The sequence below is a fragment of the Strix aluco genome, chromosome 8, assembly GCF_031877795.1.
Source record: "Strix aluco isolate bStrAlu1 chromosome 8, bStrAlu1.hap1, whole genome shotgun sequence".
Lineage (NCBI taxonomy): Eukaryota > Metazoa > Chordata > Aves > Strigiformes > Strigidae > Strix > Strix aluco.
The window spans coordinates 483,432-510,880 of record NC_133938.1 but is presented as its reverse complement, the minus strand read 5'-3'; the positions used below and the strand labels follow the sequence as shown (position 1 = coordinate 510,880).

Genomic DNA, 27,449 nt, shown 5'->3' with positions numbered 1-27,449 from the left:
AGCGCTGCGGAATTATGAAAGCAAAAATAGGAATAGGAAGTAGGAATTAAGATCCCTCTCTAAATTTGACTCACTCTGAAGAAGCCTTTATAATAAGAGCACAGGCTGAGCTCACCGCCTCTCCCGCGGGGGCAGGCAGAGTCCCCGAAAGCAACAGGGACCGGCCCGAGGTGACACATTCTGGGCGTGCAGGTGGAGCTGCCACGCACCGTTTTTATACCAGAAATATTGTATTGGCCTGCCACAAGAAACACCCCTCGGGCAGACTTTCAGCAAGGGCAGCCTCTCTCCGGTCCTTTTTAAATCTGCCGACAGAAAGGAGGTGGGACTCAAGCAAAAGGGGAAGGTCAGCTAGCTACAACAGGCAACAGGAGCGTTCAGTAAGGGGAAAGGACGATGGTCCGGCGGGGTCGGAGCAGAGGAGGCACGAAAGGAGGGCTGGTAGGTCTGGGGCAGAGGATCAAACCCTCATACTGGCCAGGACCTGGACGTTGGGGCAGGTGTCCCCTAAGTGGTGCCTGGGGCACCGTGGTGGAGAGGGGGCTGGAAAGAGCCTTAGGGAACAGAACAGTGCACGCCCGCTGGCAACAGAGGAGAGGAGACCAGAACGCTTCAGCTAGCGCTGCATCTTGCTGACGTTTCGCTGCTATGCACTCTTACCACCTTCCCTCCCCTCCTGCGCCCAGTACTGAGCCTCCCCCCTTCCCAGTCGGTCCCCGCTCCCACCCATCTCGGAGCAGGTGACAGCAGCTTCCCCACCGCCTGCCCCTACAGCCGCCATCTCCTCTCCACTCCACCGCGCTGAGGCCCTGCCTCCCTCAGGAGATCACCTCAGACTCACCGTCTCCCTGCCCACACCCAGCCCGTTCCCTCCTCCTGCTCTCCCTGTCCTCCGCCTGCTGCCATTCTCCTCCCTCACAGTTGTCCCTGCGCTGTGCCCCACTTCCCTCCTGCTTTCCCATCTACCTCAGGCTCCTGTTGCAGCCTCTCACACCTTCATTACTCACTTCCTTGGCTCTTGCAAAACCCTCTCGTCCTGATGCTTGGCCCAAAGAAGCCCCACTGATTTTATCACCCAGACACAGGCATCACCACACTCCTCACATGAGGTGTCCTCAGAGAGGATGCCCCAGGCGAAGGCGGAGGCCCGCAATCCCAGACCGACAGAATCGTACTCTCCCCTTTTTCATCCCCTGCTTCTCTTTCACAATACTGTACCATTTTTACCGATGTCTTCCTGACTATCTTCATGCTCACAATCAGATAGTTTTTTCCCTTCTTCTTCTCTGTTTTCCTGTTCGGTCTCCATTTTGTCCTCAATAGTTTGGACACTTGCTTCCACACCTGGTAAGATGACTAACACTGAATCTTTGCTTGTTTTCTGCTCAGTACTGCTCTTACTTGGCTCCATGCACACTCCATCTGCCCCGGAACCCATATGATTTTCCTCATGGTCCTCCTCCATCTTTTCCTTGGGAGGCACTGGCTTTTTGTCCAGACCCATTGCAATAACGCACCTATAAAATAACAAGGAGAATTGGAAAGTGTCATGTTTTCCTTTGTGTGAACAATGGAAGGGCAGCAGGCAGTGAGCTGTTCAGATCATTATCAGCACTGAAACCGGGTACCCATCTGCCTCTGCGCTGCCACTCAGACCACACAGGTACTGATAACCACTCCCTTGGAGAAGCCCCCTGAAGTTCTCAAGAGCTCCACTATCCCAGATACAGTTCTTCCTTGAAGGAGAGTAACACTGTCCCCACTTAAAGGTGATGGTTGAAGTATAAACAGATTAAAATCAAACCAATCATAAGTATCCATTAATTTCAAGCTACACCAACACTGATCTCTGAAGATATAACCACTGAGAAGGGCAGGCAAGCACCAAGGCAGACGTGTGCTGGATCCTGATCCTGCTGCAACACCCAGTACAGTGATAACTCTGGTTTTGTTTTTTAATTTGTCTGCTGGGTCTGATAATGGCGGGGGAAGAGGCAGATTGAAATGGAATTCTTTTCAGTTTCTGTTCTGTTTTTCCTACCCAACAGAAACCCAAACAGCTGGAAAACAAAGCATTTTGAGCGACTTGTGAGACTGCTCCTCTTGTATTTTGACACCGTTTCCCACAACATTCTTCTTTGACACCGTTTCCCACAACATTCTTCTGGCGAAACTGGCTGCTCGAGGCTTAGATGGTCGCACACTTTGCTGGGTAAAAAACTGGCTGGATGGCCGGGCCCAGAGAGTTGTGGTGAACGGAGTTAAATCCGGTTGGAGGCCGGTCACAAGTGGTGTCCCCCAGGGCTCGGTTTTGGGGCCACTCCTGTTCAACATCTTTATTGATGACCTAGACGAGGGGATCGAATGCACCCCCAGTAAGTTTGCAGACGACACCAAGTTGGGTGGGAGTGTTGATCTGCTCGAGGGTAGGGAGGCTCTGCAGAGAGACCTGGACAGGCTGGAGCGATGGGCCAAGGCCAACTGTATGAAGTTCAATAAGGCCAAATGCCGGGTGCTGCACTTGGGTCACAACAACCCCCAGCAGTACTACAGGCTTGGGGAGGAGTGGCTGGAGAGCTGCCAGTCAGAGAGGGACCTGGGGGTGTTGATTGACAGCCGGCTGAACATGAGCCAGCAGTGTGCCCAGGTGGCCAAGAAGGCCAATGGCATCCTGGCTTGCATCAGAAATAGCGTGGCCAGCAGGGACAGGGAAGGGATCTTACCCCTGTACTCGGCACTGGTGAGGCCGCACCTCGATTACTGTGTTCAGTTTTGGGCCCCTCACTACAAAAAGGACATTGAATTACTCGAGCGTGTCCAGAGAAGGGCAACGAAGCTGATGAAGGGTCTTGAGCACATGTCGTATGAGGAGCGGCTGAGGGAACTGGGGTTGTTTAGTCTGGAGAAGAGGAGGCTGAGGGGAGACCTCATCGCCCTCTACAACTACCTGAAAGGAGGTTGCAGGGAGCTGGGGATGAGTCTCTTTAACCAAGTAATAAGTGATAGGACAAGAGGGCATGGCCTCAAGTTGCGCCAGGGAAGGTTTAGACTAGATGTCAGGAAGTATTTCTTTACAGAATGGGTTATTAGGCAGTGGAATGGATTGCCCAGGGAGGTGGTGGAATCCCCATCCCTGGAGGTGTTTAAGAGTTGGGTCGATATAGCGCTGAGAGATATGGTGTAGATGGGAACTGGCGGTACTAGGTTAATGGTTGGACTAGATGATCTTCAAGGTCCTTTCCAACATAGTTGATTCTGTGATTCTGTGATTCTGTATAAAATGGAGTCGCAGCCTCTCTGTCTCATGGCTGGGAGGCTCATCTGAGAGACCAGGGCTTCTGCTCCTGATTTAACATTACCTGCAGACACAAAGAGCCACCCTACACCACCCACGAGTGTCAGGACACTGTGCTCTATGTAGTGTGTCGATTCAAATCTGCAAGCACAGGGTGACACTGAAACCAGAACTTTCACCTTAGCTAACCATAAGTCTCTCTGGAAAACCATATTTTCTTCACAGACAAGGATGTCTTAAAATCGTTTCCTCCCCCAAAACTGCTTTTTTTTATGTACGGCTTGTTTACAATTCCACTCACATTCCAGCTGTTTACAAACTACTGTGAAACATCCTACAGTCATTCAGTCTAGAAATCTTTTAGTTTTGCAGGCATAAAATGTAAACATGACAATTTCTGAAAAGAGTCCTACTTTTTAATTATTTGTTCCTGGTGTTTTTTTCAGGGACCTCTGAGATATTGAACCATTTCTGCTGTACAGAAATGCTGGACCTAGGCCAGCAGAAAACTCGGTGCAAGGATCACAGCACTGGTATAGAAATCATAGTGGCATCACCTCTTTGTGAACCACAGCTGACACCCAACGGGGACAATCAGCTGGGATGTTACTGAGAATCAGGGTGGGGATTTAATGGGTGGATGTGGTGTCATACTCAAAGCAGGAAACAAATACAACTGCATTTGACCTGAAGGAAATGTGAAAAGAGTTGTCATTTATGGGGAAAACCTGCTTCATGGAGATGGTTTTTGGTCACCAGATAAGGTTGGCTGGACTGACAAGACAGGAAACAGAGATATCACTAAGAATAAGAGGGGAAGCGGGACAGAAAGTGGGGGCACCTCAGGAAGAAATGAAACCATTTCTGGACACTATACTCATTAGAAAATTCACTTCAAATCCTTCTAGAAATCATACAATAGCTGAGATTTGGGCATTTCCTAAACTCTGTAGCCACTATATCCATTCTGAATTCAGATGCTTTTCACTACTTCCAAGATACTAAGTAATACATTTACATAAATCATGTCCAATGGTGGATTGGAGTAGAAAAAATATGGCACAATAAAATAGACTTTTTTTTTTCTCAGAATTCAGTCCGTATCTGAAAAATAAGAGCATAGCTCTGTGGAGATTCTCTTCTTCCAACTGCTTGCTGATCTTTCAAAATTACTTACGAAAAGAACAAAAACATTTTAAAATTATCCATGTGTGCAGAATTTTACTTGTCTGGCATGACTTAACAATCACACAAAAGGAAGATTTTATCAAAATTAAAGCTTCCTGGCAAACCTACTGGTGTTGCTCACATTGACTTTTGCCCAAACCCTAGAATCTTCTGCACAGATTTGTTTTCTGAAAGATGGCTAACATTCAGTACTGTCTTATTCTGCAGCAGGGGTATTACAGCAGAATCCCACCTTTGAGGCAGAGCTATTTAAGAATAAATTATCCCGTTCTCACAATCACAAAGAAAACCCCCAAAACTACAGTTAAGTAAGCAGCGTTCTTCATACTTATTTCACCAGCACTTGCAGGAGAAGCAGGCAAGGGGTGTATGTGTGGCACCCCCCAGCCACCGCTCTGCTCGGAGCTGAGGAAGAGCTGCAGGGTGCCAAAAAGATGACAAAAGAGGAAACAAGGGATAAGCTTGAACTACTGGGCTGCGAGGTCCTTGCGAGCAAAGCACACTCATCTCCATACCTGTAGCAAGGAGATGCTCCCTCCACACTGAGAAACCTGAAGTGTCCGCGTCTGCCTCCCACCGTGGAGGGCCTCTGGTGTCTGAACTCACAGCAGCAGCTCAACCTGTCCACTGACAGCCCATTGACAAAAAAGGTGAGGCTGAATGGGAAACCTTGGTGCCTCCTTGAGATGAACTGAAAGGTCTCTGCAGTCACAGAAAGGATTCAAAGAAAAAAGGTTATGCTTTGCTGCCAGCCTGTTGCAATCGTTGTGTCTCACCTGCATCACCACCAAAGCACGCAGCCCTCCGAGGTCAGGTACTCTGGTTCTCAGCTACATTAATTAGTTGGTAATACCCCACCTCCTCCCCACACAACAGTCTCATCTCTCTCCAACCCCAGAGTGCCAAGCTGGACACCCTTGTGACAAGCCACTCAGTTTGGCCACTCACAGCTACAGCAGAACAGAGAGCAGAGCCTCTCATCTCCACAAAATTAACTCTGCCCGTGCCTTACAAGAGTGGGCATCGTGCACAGGAGGTTTAGGATTCCTGGCACGTGCCTACCCGGTGCAGGGCAGCAGCATGTCAGAGCCCCGCAGTGGGACACACCTCGCAGGGAGCAGCCGAGGCTCCAGATGAGCACAGCTCAGCACCAGTGGCTCTGGGCCTGCACGGACGCGGCTGGGCTCAGGGAACACCAGGCACCTGAAAGATGCTGCTTCTGGAGCCGTTTCAGGCTGCTCTGCAAGGGCACTGCTTGGCGTCCAGGCCATGAGGGCACCGAGGCGGCCACCCCGCTCCATGCCGGGGGGACGGGGTTGTACCCCCTTTACACCGGTCACTCCCTCAGGTGTGTGAGCGGGGCTGGGGACAAGAGGAGCAGGCACAGAGGACACAGCGGGGAGCCAGCCGCAGCAGCCCCGTGAGCCGATCTGCAGGCACGCCGCCCTGCACCCACAGCCTCGGGGACGGGCAGGAGCGCAGGGAGCTCTGCACCATCTTCCCACACCCGCTGAAAACGCCAGCACATGGGTTCTGTGAGCTGGAATGAGGGGTGTCATCAGTGGAATCACTCTTCCTCATAAGTGAAAATCTCCCAGCCATCGCCTCTTCTCAGGTTCCCAGATCACAATTCGCCTTTTCCTGGTGCTATGGAATTGCACTTATGTCAAAGAGATGGGAATTGGGCTCCCATTATGTACTTTTCCTTCTGGAGTAATAAGCAACATGCACTGATGTGTTGTAGCAAGTCAGAAACAGATAACCCCTATTTAAGGACAGTTTGCTACTACTACTACTTTATTAACCACACATCTCTATACGAAATTAACCTAAGCTACAGTATTTTGTTAAATTAGTTATCTAAATTCCTTCTACTGTAATTTGCAGAAGTAATTCTAACCTCACTTTCAATCATGAAACAGTAGATCCAGATTTAGCGTGGAGGCAGATGGTATAAAAATCCCTGGATGCACATATCTTGACTGAGCTCAGCTGAAGTCATTTTGATACCACACCAACATTTTAGCCAAAAAAAAAAAAAAGACATTGCCAGAATCGATATGAACTCTTTGACTCTTCATCCTCACCTCCTTCCAATAGGCTGCCTTTGTATACACACAGGTTTTCCCCTCCACAGTGCTGCTGATAGACTGCAATTTCATTCCTGTCATCAGCATCCTTGCCAGATAAACGGAGATTTTTTCCCACAAAGGCCATGGTGACACATGCGCCGTTGCGTACCGGGGACCTGAAGACTACTCCAGAATTCTGCAGCAGGAAATACACAAAAAATGCATTCAGCTTCCAACTCTAACAAAAGGTGAACACAAAGAGCATGTACGTGTGGCATACACTTGAGGCTTCCAGTCTTTTAAGACAGGCCTTGAGCTGCTTAAATGGGGAAGTGCTTTGTAACATGCAGAAGGGGAGGAAAATATTTCAAACTGAAAATCCACTGCATCGAATTGCCCAAAATTGCAGGGACCATGACCCGTATCGTCCCTCCCAATCCGGGGTTCCTACAATTCCCTTTACAGGAGTCAAAACTGGCTGGAGATACAGTGTAACAGATGAAGTTTTCATACGCTCAAGGCATTTCACATATCCCTCTGAAGTTCTGGTACCAGATATGGTCAGAGACAGGATCAGATTGACTAAACCAGAAGGCTTTAAGTAAGAGTTCCCATGGCTTTTCTGTTCAAGCACCCTTTTTCCCCCAGCTGATGAAAAACACTAAATGTTTTAGTATATAGAGAGATGGGTGGCAGTTACATATTTTAATAGTTATGAATTTTCTTTCTTTCAAAATTCAGTGAATCTTTATGCAAACTAGGTATACACACCTTTCAGCATTAGGCAAATACACCAACAAGGAAGATTATATACCTGTACAGAAAGAGAGAAGTAGACAGAGCTAATTTACCTTCCTTGGAGGTTGTTCTGCCTCACTGGGTACAGTGATGGGACGCAATTGTCTGCCTCTGGTTACCCAACTTCTCGCTTTTTGCTGGGGTGGAGGTGGCGCTGGCATCAGACTGATGTTAACGATGGGAGATGTATCAGTCACGTATTCCACCACATTTGGACCTCTGACTTCACTCCTCTCCTCCTGTGAAAACATTTTAACCAGGTTAAATAGGTTATGCAAAACCAGCGACCGAGCGTATTGAACTAACCATGGTTTAACTGCTCTTTACACCTAGTAAGATGCATCCTTCTAGAACAATTCTGTAACTCGGTGTTTGCAATTTTGTTCGTGAAAGGATTTCTGTGCTAAAACCCTTTCTTTTAATTTGCAAACCAACAGGCAGGCTGCTTGGAAGCATCACCCCCATAGGTATATACAGCACTGTGAGCTGTGTACTTCTTGTAACCATGCAGAGTTCTGATCCCCAGCAGACAGAACCCCACAGTACTGCTGCACTCCCTCCGCTGGCAAGTTCCAAAGCAGCTGGGGTCTCCCAACAGTAACATCATTTGGCATCAATTACACAAGATGTGGTTCAAAACACTCCTCTCCCATTTGTAGTGGAGGTCTAGTCCTCCTTCAGGATGAAATGCAAACAGAGGCCCAGGGCCCTGAAAAGCAAAAGACACCTCTAGAGAATAAATTCTGCAAACGTCCTGTGCTCTGGGTCTGAGCTCTGCGTCGTGTCTGCATAACCTGTGACTGATCTGGCTGTTTTGTCAGCAGGGAGCATTAAGTAGATAGTGCCAGAAAATTCCTGGAGAAAGGATCGTGCCCATCACAATACAGAGCAAATGCAGAAGGGGGCTCTTCGCACAGTGTCTGCCAGGCAGTGGTCACAGCCCCATTCCAAAATCCTCCAGTCCCATGGAACTCCTAACACAAAACCAATTACACCATGTTTTTCTAGAACAGAAGACAAGTCCAAATCTCACTTGAAAGTAACTGTGTATGTATCAAGATCATGTCTGGCTACTCCAAAAAGCTCTCATTCTCTGAACCTGATAGTGTAACTTAGCAGGAGGAATGGTAAAAAAAATAAAGAAGTTTTTTTGCTACTTTGCAGCTGTAGATGAAGATAAAAACTTGTAAGACTGTGTGAAAATATTCCTGAGTTCTGGGTGTTAACCAGGTGGCTGCCTCCTTCTCTACATAACAGATAGTCTATGTGGAAGGAGAAAATTATGCATTCAGAGATTTTATACTATAGAAGATAAGTCACCACATTTTTCCTCACTGTGATCAAGAACTAGGCATTAGACCAGTAAGTCAATGTCTTGAAAATTAAGGGGAGGTTAAAAAGGAGAGTTTAAATAAAAGCTGATGACCGTTTGGAAGGCATGTTGCCTGCAGTACACAGATCTGGGAACTACAGTACTAAAGCAGTATTATAAAGCTGTCCCTAAAATCACATTATTTTCAGAATGAACTATGGCCTCACCCTGCCGGCAGGCTGTTTACTGATTTGAGGTGCCGGGCACTTCTTTTCAGATGTTGGAGTCTTTACAGCCTCTGCTGCAGCACTGATGGGAAGTGGTGGGAAATGGAGTGAGTGCTGCAGATACCCTGGAGCTGTATGTGGTTGCCTGGAAGTCTAGAAAAGGAAAAAGAAAACAGCTATAAAATCTCAGTGTATAGTTTCCAGTGCAGAGCAGCATCATAAGGGAAAACAAAAAAAAAAAAAAAAAAAAGCACTGATCGAGATATTTGGAAGTGATGAGTGATTCTCAGGTACCTTCAGGAAATTAAATTTTCTAGTCTGCCTCCGAAGAGTCAGGCCCCTTTAGGCATCTCTCACCGAGCATCCAAATACCAGAGCACCCAGAATAACTCTTGACCATAAATACAGGTTTTGCTACTGTCTCCTCACAGTGCAGCCTTGAAGCAAACACGTGAGCTCACAGACACTCCCAGGAATGCAGCCGTGTGCTGCCTTTTGGTGACTTCAGCACACGCACACTGAGAGAACGCACCACAAAAGCAGGCCTATTTTTGTTCAATACTCAGCATTTTTATTACTTTTTTAGTTCATCTTTTCCTTGTATACCCTTCAGAATACCAAGTTAAAAACCTGTTTATCTGAGTTAACTCGCTGCCTTAGAACAGGCAGACCCCCTTGGATGGGTGTTGATGCGATGATGTCCAACATCACACATCACTACAGGGCCAAGTGTCCTCTTTCTGGAGAGGAGGTTATTCAGGACCAAAAATCTCACTTCAGTCTGCACCCATGATCATCACTGAAATCAAGAACCAGTTAAAACTGAACCATATATTTGACCTTTGACCTTAGACTTTAGTATCATTATACTTCAAGAGTATATTAACATTCCTTCTCTGCCTGTTAACAGAGAGGAAGAGGTTTCTGAGCCAGAGCTCCAAAGCACGGCCTTCTGGATGAGCTTTAGTCTTACTTCACCCCTTCACCTCTCTTTTCTAAAAGACCTCCATTGCTCTCAGGATTTTAGAACGTGTGTGAACGCGCCTATAGCCACGTACTCGTTAACAATATTAATGTACTGATACTGGCCTAGCCTTGGGCGACAAGGCAGAGAAAAGGATTAAAGCAGATTTATCACAAAGCAAAGATTTTTTTTTTCTAGATTCTGATGTGCCATTCCTGCAACATCGGCTTCTGCAGATTTCTCTTTAATGACACAACCCTGCAAACAGGAGGTGGGCCCCAGGGGATGGAGGATGGGGCAGTCAGTGCTCTAGACTAAGCTCAGACCTCACAGGCCTACGTGCACGCCTGCGCTGTGTGTGCTCATGCCAGCGCCTTCGGGGTGCTGCTAAAACTCACCCGTCGTCGGGAGCGACCAGCTGCTTCTCTGGCAAGGGGAGGGAAGAGCCCACGACGATTGCTTGGACCGGGTGGTGGATGAGGGAAGTGCATAAACCTGGCATTTCCCACTGGTCTTCTGGATGGTTCCGCCTAAAAGAAGAGAAATTTACATCTCTGAGGTAATAAATTGTGGGAAAGAGGCAAGTCAACATCGGCCTGCCAGCTCTAACAGCAATGTCTGAGCTTGCCTGGCAGCTGTCTTTCACTGGACAGCTGTGACACTGGGACACCTGGTTAAGGAAGGAAAGGAAATCATGGGGAGAAGGAGAGGGACGAGGGAAAAGACTTGTTCCCACCTCTGACTTATTTCCTTGCAGCCCTCTCCAGCTGCTGATCCTCCCAAATTCAATTCATCTGCCTGTTTCTGCATACCTCCCAATTCGTGGCTTGGTTGAAGGTCTCTTTCTTTTTTACATTCGAGTGCATCTGCCACTTCCTTGCTCTGGCTGCTGCCCCTCCCTCCCTTCTCAAAAGCCCCACGTTGGGCTGACGACCCTTCTGGAAATAGACAGCTCTGCCTCTCATCCTCCCTTGCTCAGACATCTGTCTTTCTCCTTTTCTTTCAGATTAGCTACTCAGCCGAATTCACTGAATGTATGAGCTGAGGGTTAAATTACACTGCTAATTGCAGCCAGGTTCCTGTGTCCTGGCATGGGACCGCAGCAGAGATACAGATCACGTATCTGCAGGTGTCGTGGTTCGAGCCCGCCGGCAGCCAAACGCCAGGCAGCCGCTCACTCACCCCCCGCCCCTGGAGCATGGGAGAGGGAATTGGAGGGGTAGAGGTGGGGAGACTCAGCAGTTGAGATAAAAACAGTTTAACGATTGAAATAAATCAATAACAACAATAAAAGAAAGTAGAAATGGGTGACGCACAACGTGCCTGCCACCGCCCGCTGACTGATACCCAGCCCATTCCCCGCTGGTGATCCTGGAGAAGCCAAGATCCTGAAAAAGCAATCCCGGAAGCGAGAGAGAACCAACCCCTTCCCAGCCGACCCTCCTGTACATCCTGAGCGTGACATTACATGATAGGGAATATTCTCCTGGCCATTTTGGGTCCGCTGCTCTGGTCGTGCCCTCCCAGTTTCTTGTGCACCTGCTCACAGGCAGGACAGGGGGAGTTGGAAAGTCCTTGATCTCCTGGCAGCAACTGAACACATCCATGTGCTATCAGCATTCTTCGGACACCAAATCCCACACTGAATCCAAACCACAGCACTATTCTAGCTACTAAGAAGAAAAGTTAACTCTGTCCCAGCCAAAACCAGGACAGCAGGCGTCTCCTCTACGCTTCTCACTGAAGGAAGCAGTTTGGGTTTATGTTCCAAAATCACCCAAGTCCAGACTCCCTTCACAGGCTGCCTTAGTCGCTGCTTCCACTGGGGTGACCTCTGCCAGCAGGGCTTCAGTCAGTATACAGTGCCTTTGCAACTACACAGTGATCGCTGTCTGTCATGAAAATCTCCTCCTTCCTTTACCTCATAAAGGTATTATTTAAAATCAGAAATATTTGACATTGTTTTTCAACTGCTCCAAGCAGCAGCTAGCTTCACAATGCATTCTTCTCAATGGGCACAGGCTCCTAATAAAGAAATAAGATGCTGAGTATATTTCAGCCAAAATGAGAACAATTTTTCCCCAAGTGACTTCATGGGGAGAAGAACCATTGACTTCTGTGGGACTTCCATGACTCTAACAACTACAGAACCAAGCTCTACCTACATGACACCAAAGAAAAGGCTTCTGAAACCTCTTTTCATTACTTACATGCTGGTTCTGCTAAATAGGGTGTGGAGAGGCAAACAATTGAAAATATGAGCTCAGTGTGCAGCTGCAGTGAAGAGCAGATAGCGTCTAGAATTACTAGAACTGCAACATGTATCCTGAATTATTCATCCTGTTCTGGTTCCCCATTTCAAAACAGAAACAGTAGAACTAGAAAAGGCTGAAAAATGGCAACAGCCATGAGAAGCCTGGAATGGCTCATGGGTGAAAGACTCAACAGACTGAGAGTCTTCAGCTTGGAAAACTGAGAACATGAAAAAGGTACGTAAAACTACAAATGCCTTGGAAAAGAACAGTTATTAACTCTTTTCATAATGAGAACAATGGAGCACCAAATAGAATTATCAGACAGCAGATACATTAATTATTGTGCAGAAATGTGAGAAAGTACCATTTCCTACAACTTGTAATTCCACAACCAAGAACAGGGCAGAGCCAAAATAATAAGTAGATTCCAAAGGAATTAGGTGTGTGAATGGAAGTTTCTGAACTGCTGGACAGAGGAAGGAGGAGATGTAACCCGGGGCAGGATCATCCTCTGCTTACCTGTTTCTTGTATTTTTTCCATAAACATCAGAGACAGAGCCCTTGGCTCAGCAAGCCTCTGGCCTGACCCACGGCTGTTGTTTAACCCAGGGCAAAGCTGCCACGTCCCCTCAGCGCTCGGGAGCACTCCAGTCTTACCTTGACTTCCCGCACCTTCTCCTTCCTGCCATTCTTTGCAGGTTTCTTCTTTGCTCCTGGCTGATGATGACGCTATCAATGTAAGAGAGAAACCTCGTTAATGGACATTATGAGATGTCAGTGAAGGTAATAACACTTGCTTCTGCTCTGCTTATCACCTGCCTGCTCCCTGTCGTTACCCTCACCAAGCCCTATTACAAAACCGCTGTTGATTCAACCCATTTGCATGACACCTCTGTAAATTAACATAGGCAATTAACAACTGAGCATTTGTAAAGTTGTAGGGACCAACTCCATTCTTGATACGTAACAGGAATGTGCCCAAATTTTGTGTTCAGGTAAGATATATGACCATGTTCCAACTACTTTGTTTGGATTAGAATTTTTTTAAGCCAACTAGCCCCGTGAATGTCATCCCCCAATCTGATGAGAGCTGAAGGGCAGCACGAGAGCCAGGACAGCGTACGCTCTGATGACGGTGTGGGCTGACAACCAGAGGCCAGAGGAGGTTTCACGTGGGGATGTCAAGCACAACGACTATCCTTTTCCCAGCAGGACAGAGCCTTTCAGGGCACCGCGAGGGCGCAGCTACCCCAAACAGTCCAGTACGAGTTAACAGCCCCTGGCTGTCAGCAGGGGAGTACCTGACACGGCTCACACGTCGCTGGTAAATGCATACCTGTATGTCAAGGGCCTTATCAAACACAGTGCCAGCCAGGCACTCCCGTACGTATCTCAGGTGTTCCTCCCGTAGAGTATTTAGCCGGTATTCCTTCTCCAGTATTATTCTTCCGCTCCTTGAGATCTGCCATAAACAAATATAATGTAACTAAGAAGGACAAGACAGAACAAGGTATGTTTTTAAACAGAGCGCAATTTCCCAGAAAGGCTACTTTCTCTTCCTGGTTAGTTATCACCTCTGCTTCTGCCACGGTGCTGTAACACACCTTCCGAGCACAGAATTGTCATTTCTTTGACCCCGTGGACCCCATCAGCCAGCTGAAGAGGGCAGGAGAGCCCCAGTCACATCTCCTAAAAGCTGTGGGCTCAGCCTTGCTCTTCAGGGGCCGCTGCCCAAGTCAGCAGAGGGCAATTAAATACTTGCCTTCCTACTGCATTGGGGGGTTGCATCTGCCTGTGCTAAACAGAGTCACACCCAGGAGTGCATAAGCATTTTTTAAAACGTTCAGCGCATTCACCTTTACCAAATCCTTCAGCTTTCCATTAAAGTCTTTTTAAAAAATAACACTGAAGCTATTTAAACAGCTATTAGAGTCAAAGATGCTTAGATGTCACATTTTAAAAACCTAAGAAAATCAATAACCTAAGAGAATCAATGCTGCTGGGGGATATGGTGTAGGGGAGAACTTTGGGATCTTGTGGCTTTGATCTGGCACAGCAGAATTGCACATGTTTGGCTGGTCAAAACCTTACCAATGACAACACATACCTCTAACAAATGAATAACAGACTATCAGTGATTTGACTTGTGCAATATTAAGAGAAACGAATAATTCTTTTTTTCTCAGAAAAGGAAATTTTTCAATCTCACCAGTCCTGATCTCTGAAGATGTTGCCTTATCCGGGTATTGTTGAAGTACTCAACCAAGTGTTTGTCCCTCAGACTATTGTAGGTTTCCAGTAATCTGAAATAAAAGCAATACAGTTGCATATAAGCTCCTTGACAGCCAAATTATTACAGCTTAATTTACAAAGACCTGTCCAATAGTTTGCTGTACAAAATGGTGTCTCGTTGAATCATGCCCAACATTTTGTCAGGTAAATTCCCATCAGATTATGTAAAAGCAACATCTTATGGCCTCCGGAAGATTCCTATCAGAAACAAGGGACGTCTACAGCAGACAGAGTAGCTCAGCATCGAACGGCGTAGCACCACCAAGGCACAGGCTCCAGCAGAGCCCAGCCCTGGAGGTCTCCTCCGAGACCAAACCCTGCAACAGCCTCCTCAGATAACAGACTCTTCCGAGATTTTAGAGCGCACTTCCAAGACTTGAGAGAGATCGACCAGACAGCACTGCAACGGCCCTGAAGTGCTGTTCAGTCCAGCGGACTCCCAGGACTGCGCTGCTGTAGAGGCCAGAACGGTTGGGCTGGGCTACTCTCTGCTGGGCTCTTCCCCTTCCCAGAGCCCTGGCATAGGGGTGCGAAGTCCTCCTCTGTATCCAGAGCAATAAAAATGAATGCAAGGCCTCCTCAAGTCTCTTCCAGTTCCCGAGTCAATATGCTAAAGGTTCTCTAATGCGTACCTTGAACAATCCAAAGTGAACAAATTGCATCTCTCTCCTGTTTATTGGTTTAAAGCTGTAAGACCAACAAAGGAAGAACCAGACCACACAGCCCATCCAAGCAGGGCCCTCCCCTGCTCTACCTAAGGCACGTCCTGCATCCCTGGAAAGCCAACAGAGGTGAATCATCACAGCTACCAAAGAGCAGGGGTTGCAAAAACTGAGCCTCAGGTATGAGTTGAACACAAAAACTGAAGCATCCATAATTAGCAGACACATTTTTAAATAGCTCTTAACACAACCTTATCTGACTTCACCCTCTGGAAGACAGGAGAAATAACAAAGTAAGTGACAGTAGGCTTAAGTTTTTAATACTCTAAATCCACTCACATTTGTGAGTGCATAAATTTATTGCATAATACGTTCAGCCTGACCTTTGGGCTCTCTAGGCAGGTTGTGTTTTAGTTACACAAGAGATTGAACTCCTTTGCTTCCTTTGGCTTTACATCTAAATGCCACCGTACCTATATTACACATCTTTCAATAGGATGATTCAAGATAAATGTCTGTTGCTAGGCTGAATTACCACACACAAAGGCATACTCAACAAAATATTATAAAAAAAAAAAAAAAAAAGAAATCAAAAAACCCAAAGAGATCATGGATTTACAGGAATTTTATCTGGGGTTTCACAATAATCTCACAGGTAGCCTACCAACAATAAATTAAACTTTAAACAAACGATTTAGCTCACCCTGTTATGCACGTTGATGAAACACTGGTACTACAGCAACTGTTCTACATTGCTTTTTTAATCCACTGTTTGCATTCGCTTTTGAAACCACCAGATTACATCAGTTGTGCTAAGGATTGACTCATGGTATCACCTGGCAGCTGCATACAGCAGCAGAGGAGAAAGTCGATCCAATTCCTTTTCATTTACTTCCTTCCATCTAATATTTCATGGACCATATAACCAGCTAAAATGCAACTCCCACCTGAGCAGAGGGATGTAGCAACTTCAGTTTCAAAGAAGTCTGTACATGTATTTTCTCATTAAATGACGAACAGGCTGGTCCTCAAAAATGCTGAATTAAATTCAAGGTTCAAAAGGGTACTGGAGGGAATGAGGAAATGTTTTGGGCCTGAACCAAGACCCATTACACCACTGGAAAGAAGGCAACTGGATGCCCTGGGCTTCGGCAGAGGCACGGTGCGGCAGGCAGCCCGAGCTCTCTGTCGGGGGATGGCCCCTCTCGCCCAGGAAAGCGGCACAGGGCCACCGCACGGAACACGCCGGGCACCAGCGCCGGCGCAGCACGGATCTGGGCTCATTGCTGGCTCCACAGAGCAACGCAGCCTGGGACTTGTGCAGCGCCTCCCTCAGAGCAAGTTATCTGAGAAACGTCACAGATTTCCTGACTCGATGACTGTCAGAAACAAGCTCTTGAGCAAAGCAGACCCCTGGTCTCATTTAGTCCTCTGCCCCTGCACATGTTATCAGCAAAAGGATAACAGAAGTTCGTGTCTGAGAAGTTTTCTTCCAGAGATTTAAATATTTAAGAACTACATACAAATGTCACCTCTAAATCCTCTACACGAGATAGAAGCGCAGAACTGACAAAAACGTGTGTTAGAAAAACATACAGCAAAGGAGGAGAATCACTCTTAAACAGTACTGTACAAAATGTTTGTCACAGTCGTATCATAGTAAGTCCAAAAAGTCTTTTTTTTTTTATATTTCTGGGACTCCTTTTTCTCTGCCTGTTTATCCTGTTTCTTCTTCTCTCTACAAATTGTCGGTGTTTACTGGAATTGCAGACAATTTTCCTAGCACAGAAGCTAAACTGACTGATCTGTAGCCTCCAGGACAAGATTCGAAGCTCTTCTCAAAACTAGTATCACATTTGTTTCTCTGGTGTCACAGACAGTAACTACATATCACTGTTAGTTCAGTAATTTCATATTTAAGGTTATTTAGAATGCTTGGATGTACACTATTCCTGATTTTTTTTTTTACTTTGCTCAAAATCCTCCTTCACTTGCATCTAAATTTGAGTCAAGTTCCCCAAATTCATGCCAAATCAAGACTGATTCAAGTGAAGCAATCTCCTCAAGATCCTTCAGCAGTGATGTTCCAGATGTAGCACCTTTACTACAGTCACTGAGAAATGGTGACATCCTATTTTAACAATACCTTTTCAATGGGCATTCCCTTTTTTGTAATAAATGTTCTTTACCTTGATTACTATCATAGATGAGAATATACTTTATATTAAAGAGTAGATTTTTGGAGTTTCTAAAAGGAAAAGGTCACCATCAAAAAATCTCTCTGCTTCTCACCTGTCTAGAATTTTAAAGCGAGGGACCATTATACCATGGGAAAAAAGGCATATTCCCCAATTTACATGAACCTTGCATTAACTAGCCATTCTACCGCAACAGAGCAAATCGGGATTACAAAAACAAACACAAACCAGAGCAGAGCTGATGACTAGGATTTTAGTCATTTAAGGAACTGTCTACTTGGAACTCCGTATTCAGCAGGATTTTCATTGTATTATCACTGCCACTACTATTTATTAACAGTATCTGGTTTTTCTCAGCTTGCAGTGCACAACGCACTATACTCAGGGCCAGGGCTGTGTATCACAATGATTTTTAAGACCGCTCTTGCTCATTTGAAAGGATATCAAGACAAAGTCACAGCAGACATCCCGTGTCAGTTTTGTAAAGCAAATCTTCACAGTTAATAATTTACAGTGCAATTAAATCAGTGACTGCTCCCCAAAGACATAATCTAAGAGAGCACCAAAGCTGTAGCTCCGGACTGGTGGAGTCACGGGGAACCGGAGCCCCGGTGTCGTACGCCCCAGCTGGTGCTTTCTGCCCCTCAGCCAGCCAGCCCTGCCCTGGTGGAGACCACTCCTCACCCCAGCAACCTACTGGATCTCACACCGTGTCTGCTGGGGACAGGAACAAGAAAGGCTCGTCCGGCTTTCAGGCAGGACAAGTCTAACCACAGGCTGTCAACCACAAATGGCAAGTTCAACATCCCCCAAGGCAGGGGCACTGGCCCAGCACGTTCCGCTTGGGAGCAAAGACTCCTCTGAGGAGACTTCCCAGGCACCTGGCACCTGCCAATCCCTCCCTAAGAAACTCTTCAGCCACCATCACGTATGTCCCACTTCCACAAAAAGACACTGTCAGGGTCTCCAGAGAGGGAAACAGATGCTGGCAAAGTGGTTTTCTGCAGAACTGGGATTTGGCGTTAAATCCTGATGGTAAGGACTTTGTGAGTCCCAGCTGGGAATGGCCTAACAGGCCCATGTGGGCCTAGGACTCCAAAGACAGTGCAAGTCCATCACAGAGAATGGGATTTTGCCATCTACGTGCCAGTACAGGCATCCAGAAGGTATTGGCTGCCTTTATGACACTATTCAGCAAAAATGTTTATTTTGTTTGGTGCCTCCAAGCTTACACCAAGTGAATACAGCCAGTGGGTTCCTCTCTCTCCAAGGGCCATCTATTCAGAAGATGAAAAGCCAGGAAAACAATCCCCCGTCTCCGCAAAAGGAGGCTGGTGCTCTGTGAGGAGCCAGGGCTCTGACACGTGTACATTGACCCTCCTGCTCCGAGGGGGAGCCGCTGCCCGCGGCTGGGCCACCCGCCCCCCGTGCTGAGCCTCAGGGACTTCACCTCGAGGAACTGCTCTGGCTTCCACAGTTATTAACCTCAGCTACTACTGCCGTGCTTGTCAGAAACCACGTCGGGACACAACTACTGAACAAAACTGACCCGAGTCAGCAGGTGACATTTTGATGGGGCTTTGGAGTCCAACAATAATTAATTGGTCTCTTCCAAGCTCACCAAACCCTTAAGCACATGTACCGCTTTACTCAGGTGACAACCACGGGAGGGAGAGGTCACAGTCTCTCCAAATCACCTCGTATCTTTGCTGAAAAATCTGCAGGACCCCTTCAGCCCTGGCCATCTGACCCCAGTGAGACCACCGCTCACCTTGCCCCACAGATGCACCACTCACATTCACCTGGGTTTTGTTTCAAAAGCTTCACACTACTTCTTTTACTCTTTGTCTCACCTGACTGTTGAACCTTTGTCTAACCTCACTGTTTGGCTGCTCTGAAAGTCACAACCTGCAGCTCTGAAGCCGGACAACAACAAGGGGAAGGCCTGAGGCCAGCGGCCCCGCTCCCAGCACACGTCGTCACCGCGGCGCAGGGGCCCGGGATGCGCAGAGGAGCTGGGTTCAAGGTGCCGACCTGCGCCCAACGGCTCCCCCTGGCCAAACCCGCACCCAGAACCATCACTCTGCCCGCGCCGAGCGCCGGGAAACACCTTCAGGGCTTCCAGCTGATTGCGGTGCTCAATTCCGCATCATTATTCTTACAGAATTGAAAGGCCGGGGGCCATGAAACAAGCGCGGCCACCCAGTTCACCCAGTTAACATGCAAGGGGTGACCCCGACTGCACCGTGGCCCCTGTGTCCCCCCTGCCGCCACCCCCCGGGACTGCGTGGGAGAGACAGCGACCAGCCCAGCCCCCAGACACCCCCCGCTCCCCGGAGCCTGCCCAGACCTGCCCTGGGCCCTCCAGAGCCCCCCCCACGAGCCCCCCCCAGCCCCCGGAGCCCGCCCGGATTGGCCCTGGGCACTCCAGAGTCCCCCTGAAGCGATCCTGGGCCCTCCGGAGCCCCCCAAGCCCATCCCCGGGCCCCCCGGAGCCCCCCCCGGCCCCCCCCACCCCACTCACCGTGGTGGTGAGCAGCTCAGGTCGCAGGGCCGCCGCTCTGAGCGCGGCAAGAGGCAGCTGTGCCGAGGAGCCTGTCGGGTCTGGGTCTGGCTCCGGCCGCGCCTGGGAGCTGCTGGTGGCACTGGTCGCCGTGTCCCAACGCTGCTCGCCATGGCCTTGATGCTGCTCGCCGCCTCCTCCTCCTCACTGATTGCCTCCTCCTCAGTGATCGCCTCCTCCTCCTCACTGATCACCGCCTCCTCCTCCCTACTCGCCTCCTCCTCCTCACTGATCGCCTCCTCCTCCTCACTGATCACCGCCTCCTCCTCCTCACTGATCGCCGTTGCCCTGGCACTGCTTGTTGCGTCCCGGGCGTTACTATGACACAACGGGAGCGGGGCTTCGCTCGGCCAATAGCGGCAGTGCTGCCCTGGTTGCTAGGAAACCGTGCGGGGGCGGAGCTTCGCTCAGCCAATAGCAGCAGCGCTGCCCGGTTGCTGGCAGCCGGGGCAGCCCCGGGAGGTGCCCAGGCCGGAGGGGCTGTGGGCAGCCCGGCCCGGCAGAGGGGTCCCTGCCCGCGGCAGCGGCTGGGCCGGGAGCAGCTTTAAGGTCTTTTCCAACCCAACCCTGCTGTGGTATCAAATCCTACCCGAGGTATTAGTTTCCCCTGCGGCACAAGGCCACAGCAGCCAAGAAAATTTATTGTTTCCATGTCAGCCAAAAAAGCTACAAAAATTACTTCCAAGTATATGCAACTCCGCTTATTACAGAAAGAAAGCAGATTGTAATTAATCAATTACTGTAACTCCTGTGAGCGTCGGCTGTGGGTGCCAAAGCTGATGCAAAGCCTGTTTTGAAGACGGGTGCCGGGCGCGGTGCGAGCAGCGCGGGGAGCTCAGGGGAGCAGCACCACCTTCCCCGCAGCCCCGGTGCCGCCGATGATGTCCGCGTGCGCCTCGGCCGCCCTGCCCAGCGCGTACCCGCAGCCCACGGCCGGGCTCAGCCAGCCAGCTTCCACGCCAGCCAGCACTGCCGCTGCACACGCATGCCTCTCCTCCTGCGGGGTGAGGACAGCTTTCACCATGCGCCCCTCATGCTTTAGAAATGTACTGGCTAGTTACGCGAGTGTGAAATGAGATTTCACAACCCGAAAATATCTTATGATGTTCTGAGAGTAAATCAAAACGTAAAGGAATGAACAAGCAAGTTCCTTACAGCGGAGTTACGCCTTCACTCCTCCAAATGATTTCAACTGGAAACAGGGGTTGGAACAAATCAACCAAAAACTCTTTAAAATAAAAATGTTTCTTACCTCAGTTGCAAGAAACAGACTAACTCCAATTATGCTGGATTCCTTACTCATGGTGTCTCTTGGATTTATCTCAATAGGACCTCTACAGCCCACAACCTGTCACAAACAAATCAAAAGAGTTCAAGGTACAACTGTTGAACTGCGTTGCTAAATGCACAAACTAAAGCCAGTGACAAAAAATACTCACCATCACCCTTCCTGCACAGGACAACAGTTGCAAGTCAGCAGCGAGATTGACATTAGAGAGCATTTCTATTATTATATCGACTCCTTCCACCCCTGCGCATGCCTGTACAGGACGTAAGGTGTTATTTACATCACTCCAGTTAGTGCTGGGCTACCACCGTTTATTTCATATGCTACAGATAACACACATTCTACAGTTTATTGTTTCAATTCTGAATACAGCCTTTGTACTAAGGCTGATGGCTACTAAGTTTAATTTTAGTATGGTCTGATATGCCAAATTATGACATGCTACCCTACTGGGACTCCTGGAATGCAAGAGGTTCTAAATGCCATTGCCTGAGAACAAAGTTCAGCTCTTCCAGCCTGGAAAAGTTTCTCCTTGGGTAGAAGTAAAAAAGGCAGCACATTATTGCTCCTGAATAAATCTTCTTTAAAAAACTTGTGCAAAAACCTGTTCACATTTTGTTAGTAAGAAAAATACATACTGCATCACCTAGCCCTGAAACACACTTACCTTAATTTTATCAATGTAATTAGCTTCTCTGTGATTAAAGACTTGGTGAACGCCATTTCTCAGAACCAGGTTCATGCCTTCCTCAGTTCCTGCTGTACCCAAAACCTTTAAACCATAAGCTCTGGCAATCTGACATGTTGCTATTCCCACCTAAGGAGGGGGGGGGGGGGGGAGGAAGAAAAGAAAAAAAAAAAAAAGTCTTTTTTCTCTCTCTTTCTTAGGATTTTCAATTTCATATGTTCTACCAGCAACTTGGAACTTACCCATTTAAAAAGTTGGCTTGGTAACACTTTTTTAGCCATAATAAGTAATTTGGATCTTAAAGATAGCCAAACAATCTTTAAAAAAAAGAAACGATATTTACAGAAGCATAGTAAAGTTTTGTGGTTTAATAGCCATCAGCATTTGCCATAAATCCATGCAGAATGTGTCCATCTGTTAAAGCTGGTGTATTTGCTACAAAGCCAAGGAGATGCTTCTTTTCAGAGAATCCCCTGCTACCGATACCAGCGTTACATATTGCAAAGAACATCTGCAAGCACAAATTTTATTAACATCTCTTTTGCACCTTTCACAGACAGATCAAATGATTTCTTTAGAAACCAGACTGTCAGTGTCTCATCCCAGCTCTGCAGGCCAGAGCTGCCTCGAGGCGAGGGCTGCCTTCCCAAGAGCCCAGGGCCACCCCAGGGGTGCCAACGCCACCCCCGGCGCGGCTCCGCGCAGAGCAAAGCTCCATTTTGTGCCTCTGCATTTAAAAATGCAGGGCCACAAAAGGAGGCACGTTTTGAAGAATCATTATGGGAGTCAGCACCACCTGAAAGAAAAGACGCAGCACAAACCATCTTTTCTCTTCAGCATGCGCATCACCCCCACACATGTCCCACTGCTTTTACAAGTATTCCTACAGCAAAGGTTACAAGAGCACAGAGCAACAGAATCGCATTCTGTGCTTCTGCAAACCAAAGGAATATATCTGCAAGAAATATAAGTAAGAATAGAAACACTACATTTAGCTTAAGGGAAAAAAAAAAGAGGCGACAACGCTGAACGTAGTATCTTGGAATGAGATCTGAATTCCTCCTCATACGTATGAGACTGTCATAATCACCTTTTTGCTGTCTACCAAATAATTAAGGAAACTTTGCCTGTTTAGAGCAGCTGTTTGGCGCATCACCAGAAGCTGAGCAACAAAGCACCGAGTATGGGGGATAAATTGAACCAGAATGTGGTGCAAAAGAGTCCTGAAGTTAGCCTGTCATGTAAAACCACAGAAAACAGTGTGTTCAGTTTCACCCAGCACTCAGACATGGATTCAGAGATTCCAGCATCGCCCTGTGCAGCTCGCTGTTAGCTGATGGGTAAAAACACCCCAGAAACGCATCGCTACTGTGCACCAGTGATCGCTGCTCACAGAACTGACAGCAACTTGCACATATTTTAAAATTACAGCTTTCTGCTATTAGTTATATCTCAGGAAGACCAGTTAGAAAGCTTCCAACTTCCAACTGTGATAATGTGCTTATTATGGGACACTCTGTATGAGGAGGGGCCTTACACAATCACTCACGCAGTTTCACAGCTATTTGGAATAACAGAGTTTGCTCTAAGAAAAAGGTATCCTAAAGCGTCTGAAATAAAATCCTGATTTTCTTAATCCATTGATATAAATGTGACCTTAAACCATATCACAGACGAAAGCAGATACAAGGACAGAAAGCAGCACTTCTTATAACTTGTCTTCTCAAAATACTTACTCCCCCACTGGCACCATGCACTAGGACACTCTCCCCTGCTTTGGCACGCCCTCTGCATGGAGAAACAGAAAATATTGGCGTTATGATTGCAGCACACAACCATCAAGCATCAGACTGCATATACTGACATCACATCCCATCTTTCACTCAGTATTATTTCCACTTTATGTTATGGCTAAACAGGGATAATCAGCCTCCTTGGGAAAACAAGGAGGCAAAATAAACCAGATCATTTATGAAGGAACGCGCAATTATGTCAAGGTGCAACTAGCAGCAAGTAACAGCCTGGTACTGAACCTCATGATCTTCACCTGTTACAGACCCTAAACTAACCCCCACTAGTTCTAATCACTCATTCTGTCACACTAAACCAGACCTCCAGTCCCAAGCCGACAGGGAGGCCTGGCTTTTGCTGGCTACACTGTCCTGCCGCACCCAGCGCCTCTGGCAGGGAGGCCCAGGAGGGAACAAGGCGGGTCTGCTCCACGGCACATTGTCCACTTCATCAAGAAATCAGAACTATTCCTGGTTTTCCTCCCTAGCTAAAACACCAATGAGTACTGAAAAAGTGTTACACGTTTTATTACATGATACTTATCGAAGAAGCCTTTCCAGGTATGTTCTCTTAAGAAGACTTGACAGGAAACTACAGTCACTAGCTTCTAGGTAACAATTAACTGGCAATTCCACCAGTATAACAAATATAACTTAAGCATTTTAAATATTTCCCACTCATTGATCTCCCCCCATTTTACAGGGCAATGAAAACAAGAGCTTCAATGTTTTCAATATTCAAGCACAAAACGCACTACCTTGGACTTGGCACCTTACTTTTGGACCAGAGCGCGATAAGCAGTGAAGTAGGGTATTCCAATCGCTGCTCCCTGCCTGAAGTCCAATTTATCCGGCAAAGGAAAGACTCTGTTAGCTGCAGCAACTGCATAATCTGCATATCCTCCAGAGATCGTATCAATGGTGAAAACCCTGTCACCTTTCTAGAAAGGGGGGAAAGGAAATAAATTAATCATCTCCCTTATTTTTTCCTCAGTATACATCAAGACCCAGTTCACAGAAGGTTAGGCTATTCCTAACAGCTCTCCTGTTAAAAACAACCAGTTATATTTGTCACAGGGAAGATTTTTATAAATGCTAATACATACAATCAATGCAACGCAAACCATATAATTTCATATACTCACATTTAAGCGTCATAATTATAATCCCCGCTCTACAGCGTAACACACAAACCTACCATCTCACTAATATTAACCTTAATGAACCCAAACACTAAAGAATTCCAAACACAAAACCTCAAAAGCTTTTACAAACACAAAAGAAGCATTTCTCAATTATTTTTGTTTAAGCGTGGAAAAAAGACATGCTCCTAGTACACCCAAAGGTAACTCAGTCTTGGTGCTGCTCTTCAGCAGGGCACCCCGTGACCTCTCATCTCTCCCACAACAGTTACATAAATTCCAAGTCAGGAAATTCCAACAGAATTTTAACTGCAGTTTTTATGTTTGTCTGGGACCAACAGTCTAGTGACTTGAAGGGAAGAACAGACTTAAAAAATAAATAAATTTCATAGATACCTTTTAGCGAACTGATAATTGCCTTCTCCTGTCCCAAGGCTTTCTCCCTGAGAAAACCTAAGTAAAATTACTAGACTGGAGTAATAAAGTATTTGAAGAGTTTTAACAAAAATATGTAATTTATGGGGCTTTATAAATAAGTAAAATAAAAGCTACTTCCACCTAGAAAACTTTACAGAAAACTTTTCAGCTCTGCATGAAATTATTACCTCAAACAGGAACTTCAAATACTTCTGCGATGCTGTAACAACGGTCCTGAAGCATAGCCTTTGCAGACCCGGGGTCAGGGCTTGACGCAGACCGACTGCAGTGCCTCTGCTCAGACCCCGCCACACTCGGAGGCCCATGGCACCGGCGCCTGCCCCCCACCCCACCCCGCTGCACGCTCTCACCAGGCAGTCAGGGTGATCCCCCCAACAGGTTACATGATTACAAGCAATAAAACAGAACAGCAGCACAGCAATCACACAGAGAGGGTACAATCACCGTAATGGCTTAAAACCCAGGGTATGAATACCTTGAATGCAGTCACATGTTCCCCAACACTTTCTATGACACCAGCCACATCTGAGCCAGGAGTATAGGGCAAAGCTGGTTTTCTAGCATAATTTCCAGAACGAATATATGTCTCGACAGGATTCACCCCGCAGGCATGGACTTTAATTAACACCTAAAACAAAAGATGCTTCTTAAGCAATAATTAAAAAGATTTAGAACGTGAATTCACAAAGTATCACGGCATTTTAACTAAATTCTTAAACAGAGTCAGCGAAAATTCAGAGTTGAACTGAAGCCATTTTCGGGAAATCCTTTATATGGAATATGTAGCCCATAGAACAGTAAAAAGCCCACATTTCTTAAACGTGATGTCTTGGGTAGTGTGAATGCGCTGACCAAAAACTACATGTTCAAGATGAAAAATTCTGGTTTGCATTCTTCATTCTGCTCTGAATGTACCTGTTATCATTCAACATCATTATTCCACTTCACAGATCTCATACCTACCTGATTTTCTTTTGGATCAGGAATTAAGACATTTGACTGGAGTTTAAGTACTTCAGGGCCACCAAATTCAAAAACTCTGACAGCTCTCATCACATTTCTTGTGGCTGCCATAGCAATCAGGATATCTGGGGGGGGGGGGGAAACAATAATATTGTATTGGCTTCATAATTTATGCTGCATTTTCAAAACAAAGAAATCAGACAACCACCTGTCAAGCAATCGATTAAATCAAGCCTCACTCTTGATTTAAATGTGGGGGTTTCTTGGTTGGTTGGTTGGCTTTTTTTCACAAATCTTGCAACAGGCATGAAATTAAGCCCACCGTTTGCAGGACTTTACGGGCACTAAGAGAATCTCATCCCAATAATTTAACCATAGGATTTCTCCAGTGGCTGCTGCGCACACCACACTGCTCCACATAACGCAGAGATGTACAGAACCTCGGGGAAAAGCCCGGCACAGGGCTACTGTCACAGCCTTGCACGACAGCCTGTCGTAACCACACGGCACTACGGGCACTGCTCCTGCTTGCTGTTAAACTTACATGCAAAAAAACCTACAAAAAAACTATTTATCAGCTATCAAACCAGGCGATACCCTAGGACGTGAAAAGGCGTCGGCAAAAGCTGAAGCACAGACACTGAGGGTTCCAACGCCCCGCTCCAGCCGGGCTGGGCCCCGCAGCGGGAGGGTGAACACAGCCCTGGGCCGCGGCGGCTCCGGGCCCTGCCCCTGGGCGAGGTGACCGGCGAGCACGGCGAGCGGGCTCCCTGCTACGGGAGTTAGGGACGGTTGGCTCAGGAATCCCATCGATCCAGAGAGAGCAGCTTTGCTGGTACAACGCCATAAACCCGGGACAGAAACAGGCGGAGGAGGCTGAAGGGAGCCGAGAGATCGCGCTTTGCCCAGCGCCAGCTGCAGAACCCCAGGCCTGGCGGCAGAGGCAGCTTCTGCCCAGAGGCGGTTACAGCCTGTGGAAGCGCCCGCTCAATCCCCGCTTTATTCCTCACGGATACAGCCCGCGAGGCTGCTCGGCCGCCGATACCCGGTCGGTCAGGAGCGCTCGCCCAGGGGTACGCGCCACAGACACCCCCGAGACGCGACACATTTACCAGAGTCCACACGGGGCGGCCGGGCCGGAGCTGCGGGGCACCAGGGCGGGCTCCGGCCACCGCCGAGCCACTCCCCCGCCGCCCGGGGCCCTCCCCGCCGCCCGGGGCCTGGAGCGGGCGGGACGCGGAGCCGGGCCCTCGCCGCACGCAGGGGCGCGGCCGGGTGAGAGGGGCCGGGCCCGGCTGCTGAGGGCGGAACGCG

General features: G+C 47.7%; 2 protein-coding genes across 6 annotated transcripts in view; both read right to left on the bottom strand.

Moving 5' to 3' along the window:
• The window catches only part of ERICH3 (glutamate rich 3), a 34,955-nt gene extending 14,678 nt beyond the window's left edge, over positions 1–20,277 (bottom strand). Inside the window, exons 1-10 of the mRNA XM_074833156.1 lie at positions 19,788–20,277; positions 14,321–14,414; positions 13,448–13,573; positions 12,769–12,840; positions 10,255–10,386; positions 8,893–9,045; positions 7,407–7,592; positions 6,571–6,751; positions 4,999–5,185; positions 1,219–1,517 (exon numbers count right to left, since the gene is read on the bottom strand). Of these exons, the coding sequence (XP_074689257.1) occupies positions 1,219–1,517; positions 4,999–5,185; positions 6,571–6,751; positions 7,407–7,592; positions 8,893–9,045; positions 10,255–10,386; positions 12,769–12,840; positions 13,448–13,573; positions 14,321–14,414; positions 19,788–19,939 (1,582 nt within the window). The 5' untranslated portion in view covers positions 19,940–20,277. The remainder of the gene's footprint in view (positions 1–1,218; positions 1,518–4,998; positions 5,186–6,570; positions 6,752–7,406; positions 7,593–8,892; positions 9,046–10,254; positions 10,387–12,768; positions 12,841–13,447; positions 13,574–14,320; positions 14,415–19,787) is intronic.
• Positions 20,278–20,423: 146 nt separating this feature from the next.
• CRYZ (crystallin zeta) lies at positions 20,424–27,421 on the bottom strand. Of its 5 annotated transcripts, none has more exons than XM_074831729.1 (9): positions 27,248–27,421; positions 26,136–26,260; positions 25,648–25,800; positions 24,370–24,533; positions 23,539–23,590; positions 21,782–21,931; positions 21,266–21,367; positions 21,079–21,174; positions 20,424–20,823 (listed from the first exon to the last, which is right to left on the bottom strand). In XM_074831729.1, the coding sequence occupies exons 2-9, from the start codon at positions 26,244–26,246 to the stop codon at positions 20,662–20,664; spliced, it is 990 nt and encodes a 329-aa protein (XP_074687830.1). In that variant the 5' UTR covers positions 26,247–26,260; positions 27,248–27,421; the 3' UTR covers positions 20,424–20,661. The 5 variants fall into 5 exon arrangements, with proteins under 5 accessions (XP_074687830.1, XP_074687825.1, XP_074687828.1 ...); XM_074831724.1 differs by having other exon boundaries at positions 26,344–27,334; XM_074831727.1 differs by having other exon boundaries at positions 26,733–27,334.
• Between the last annotated feature and the right edge of the window lie 28 nt (positions 27,422–27,449).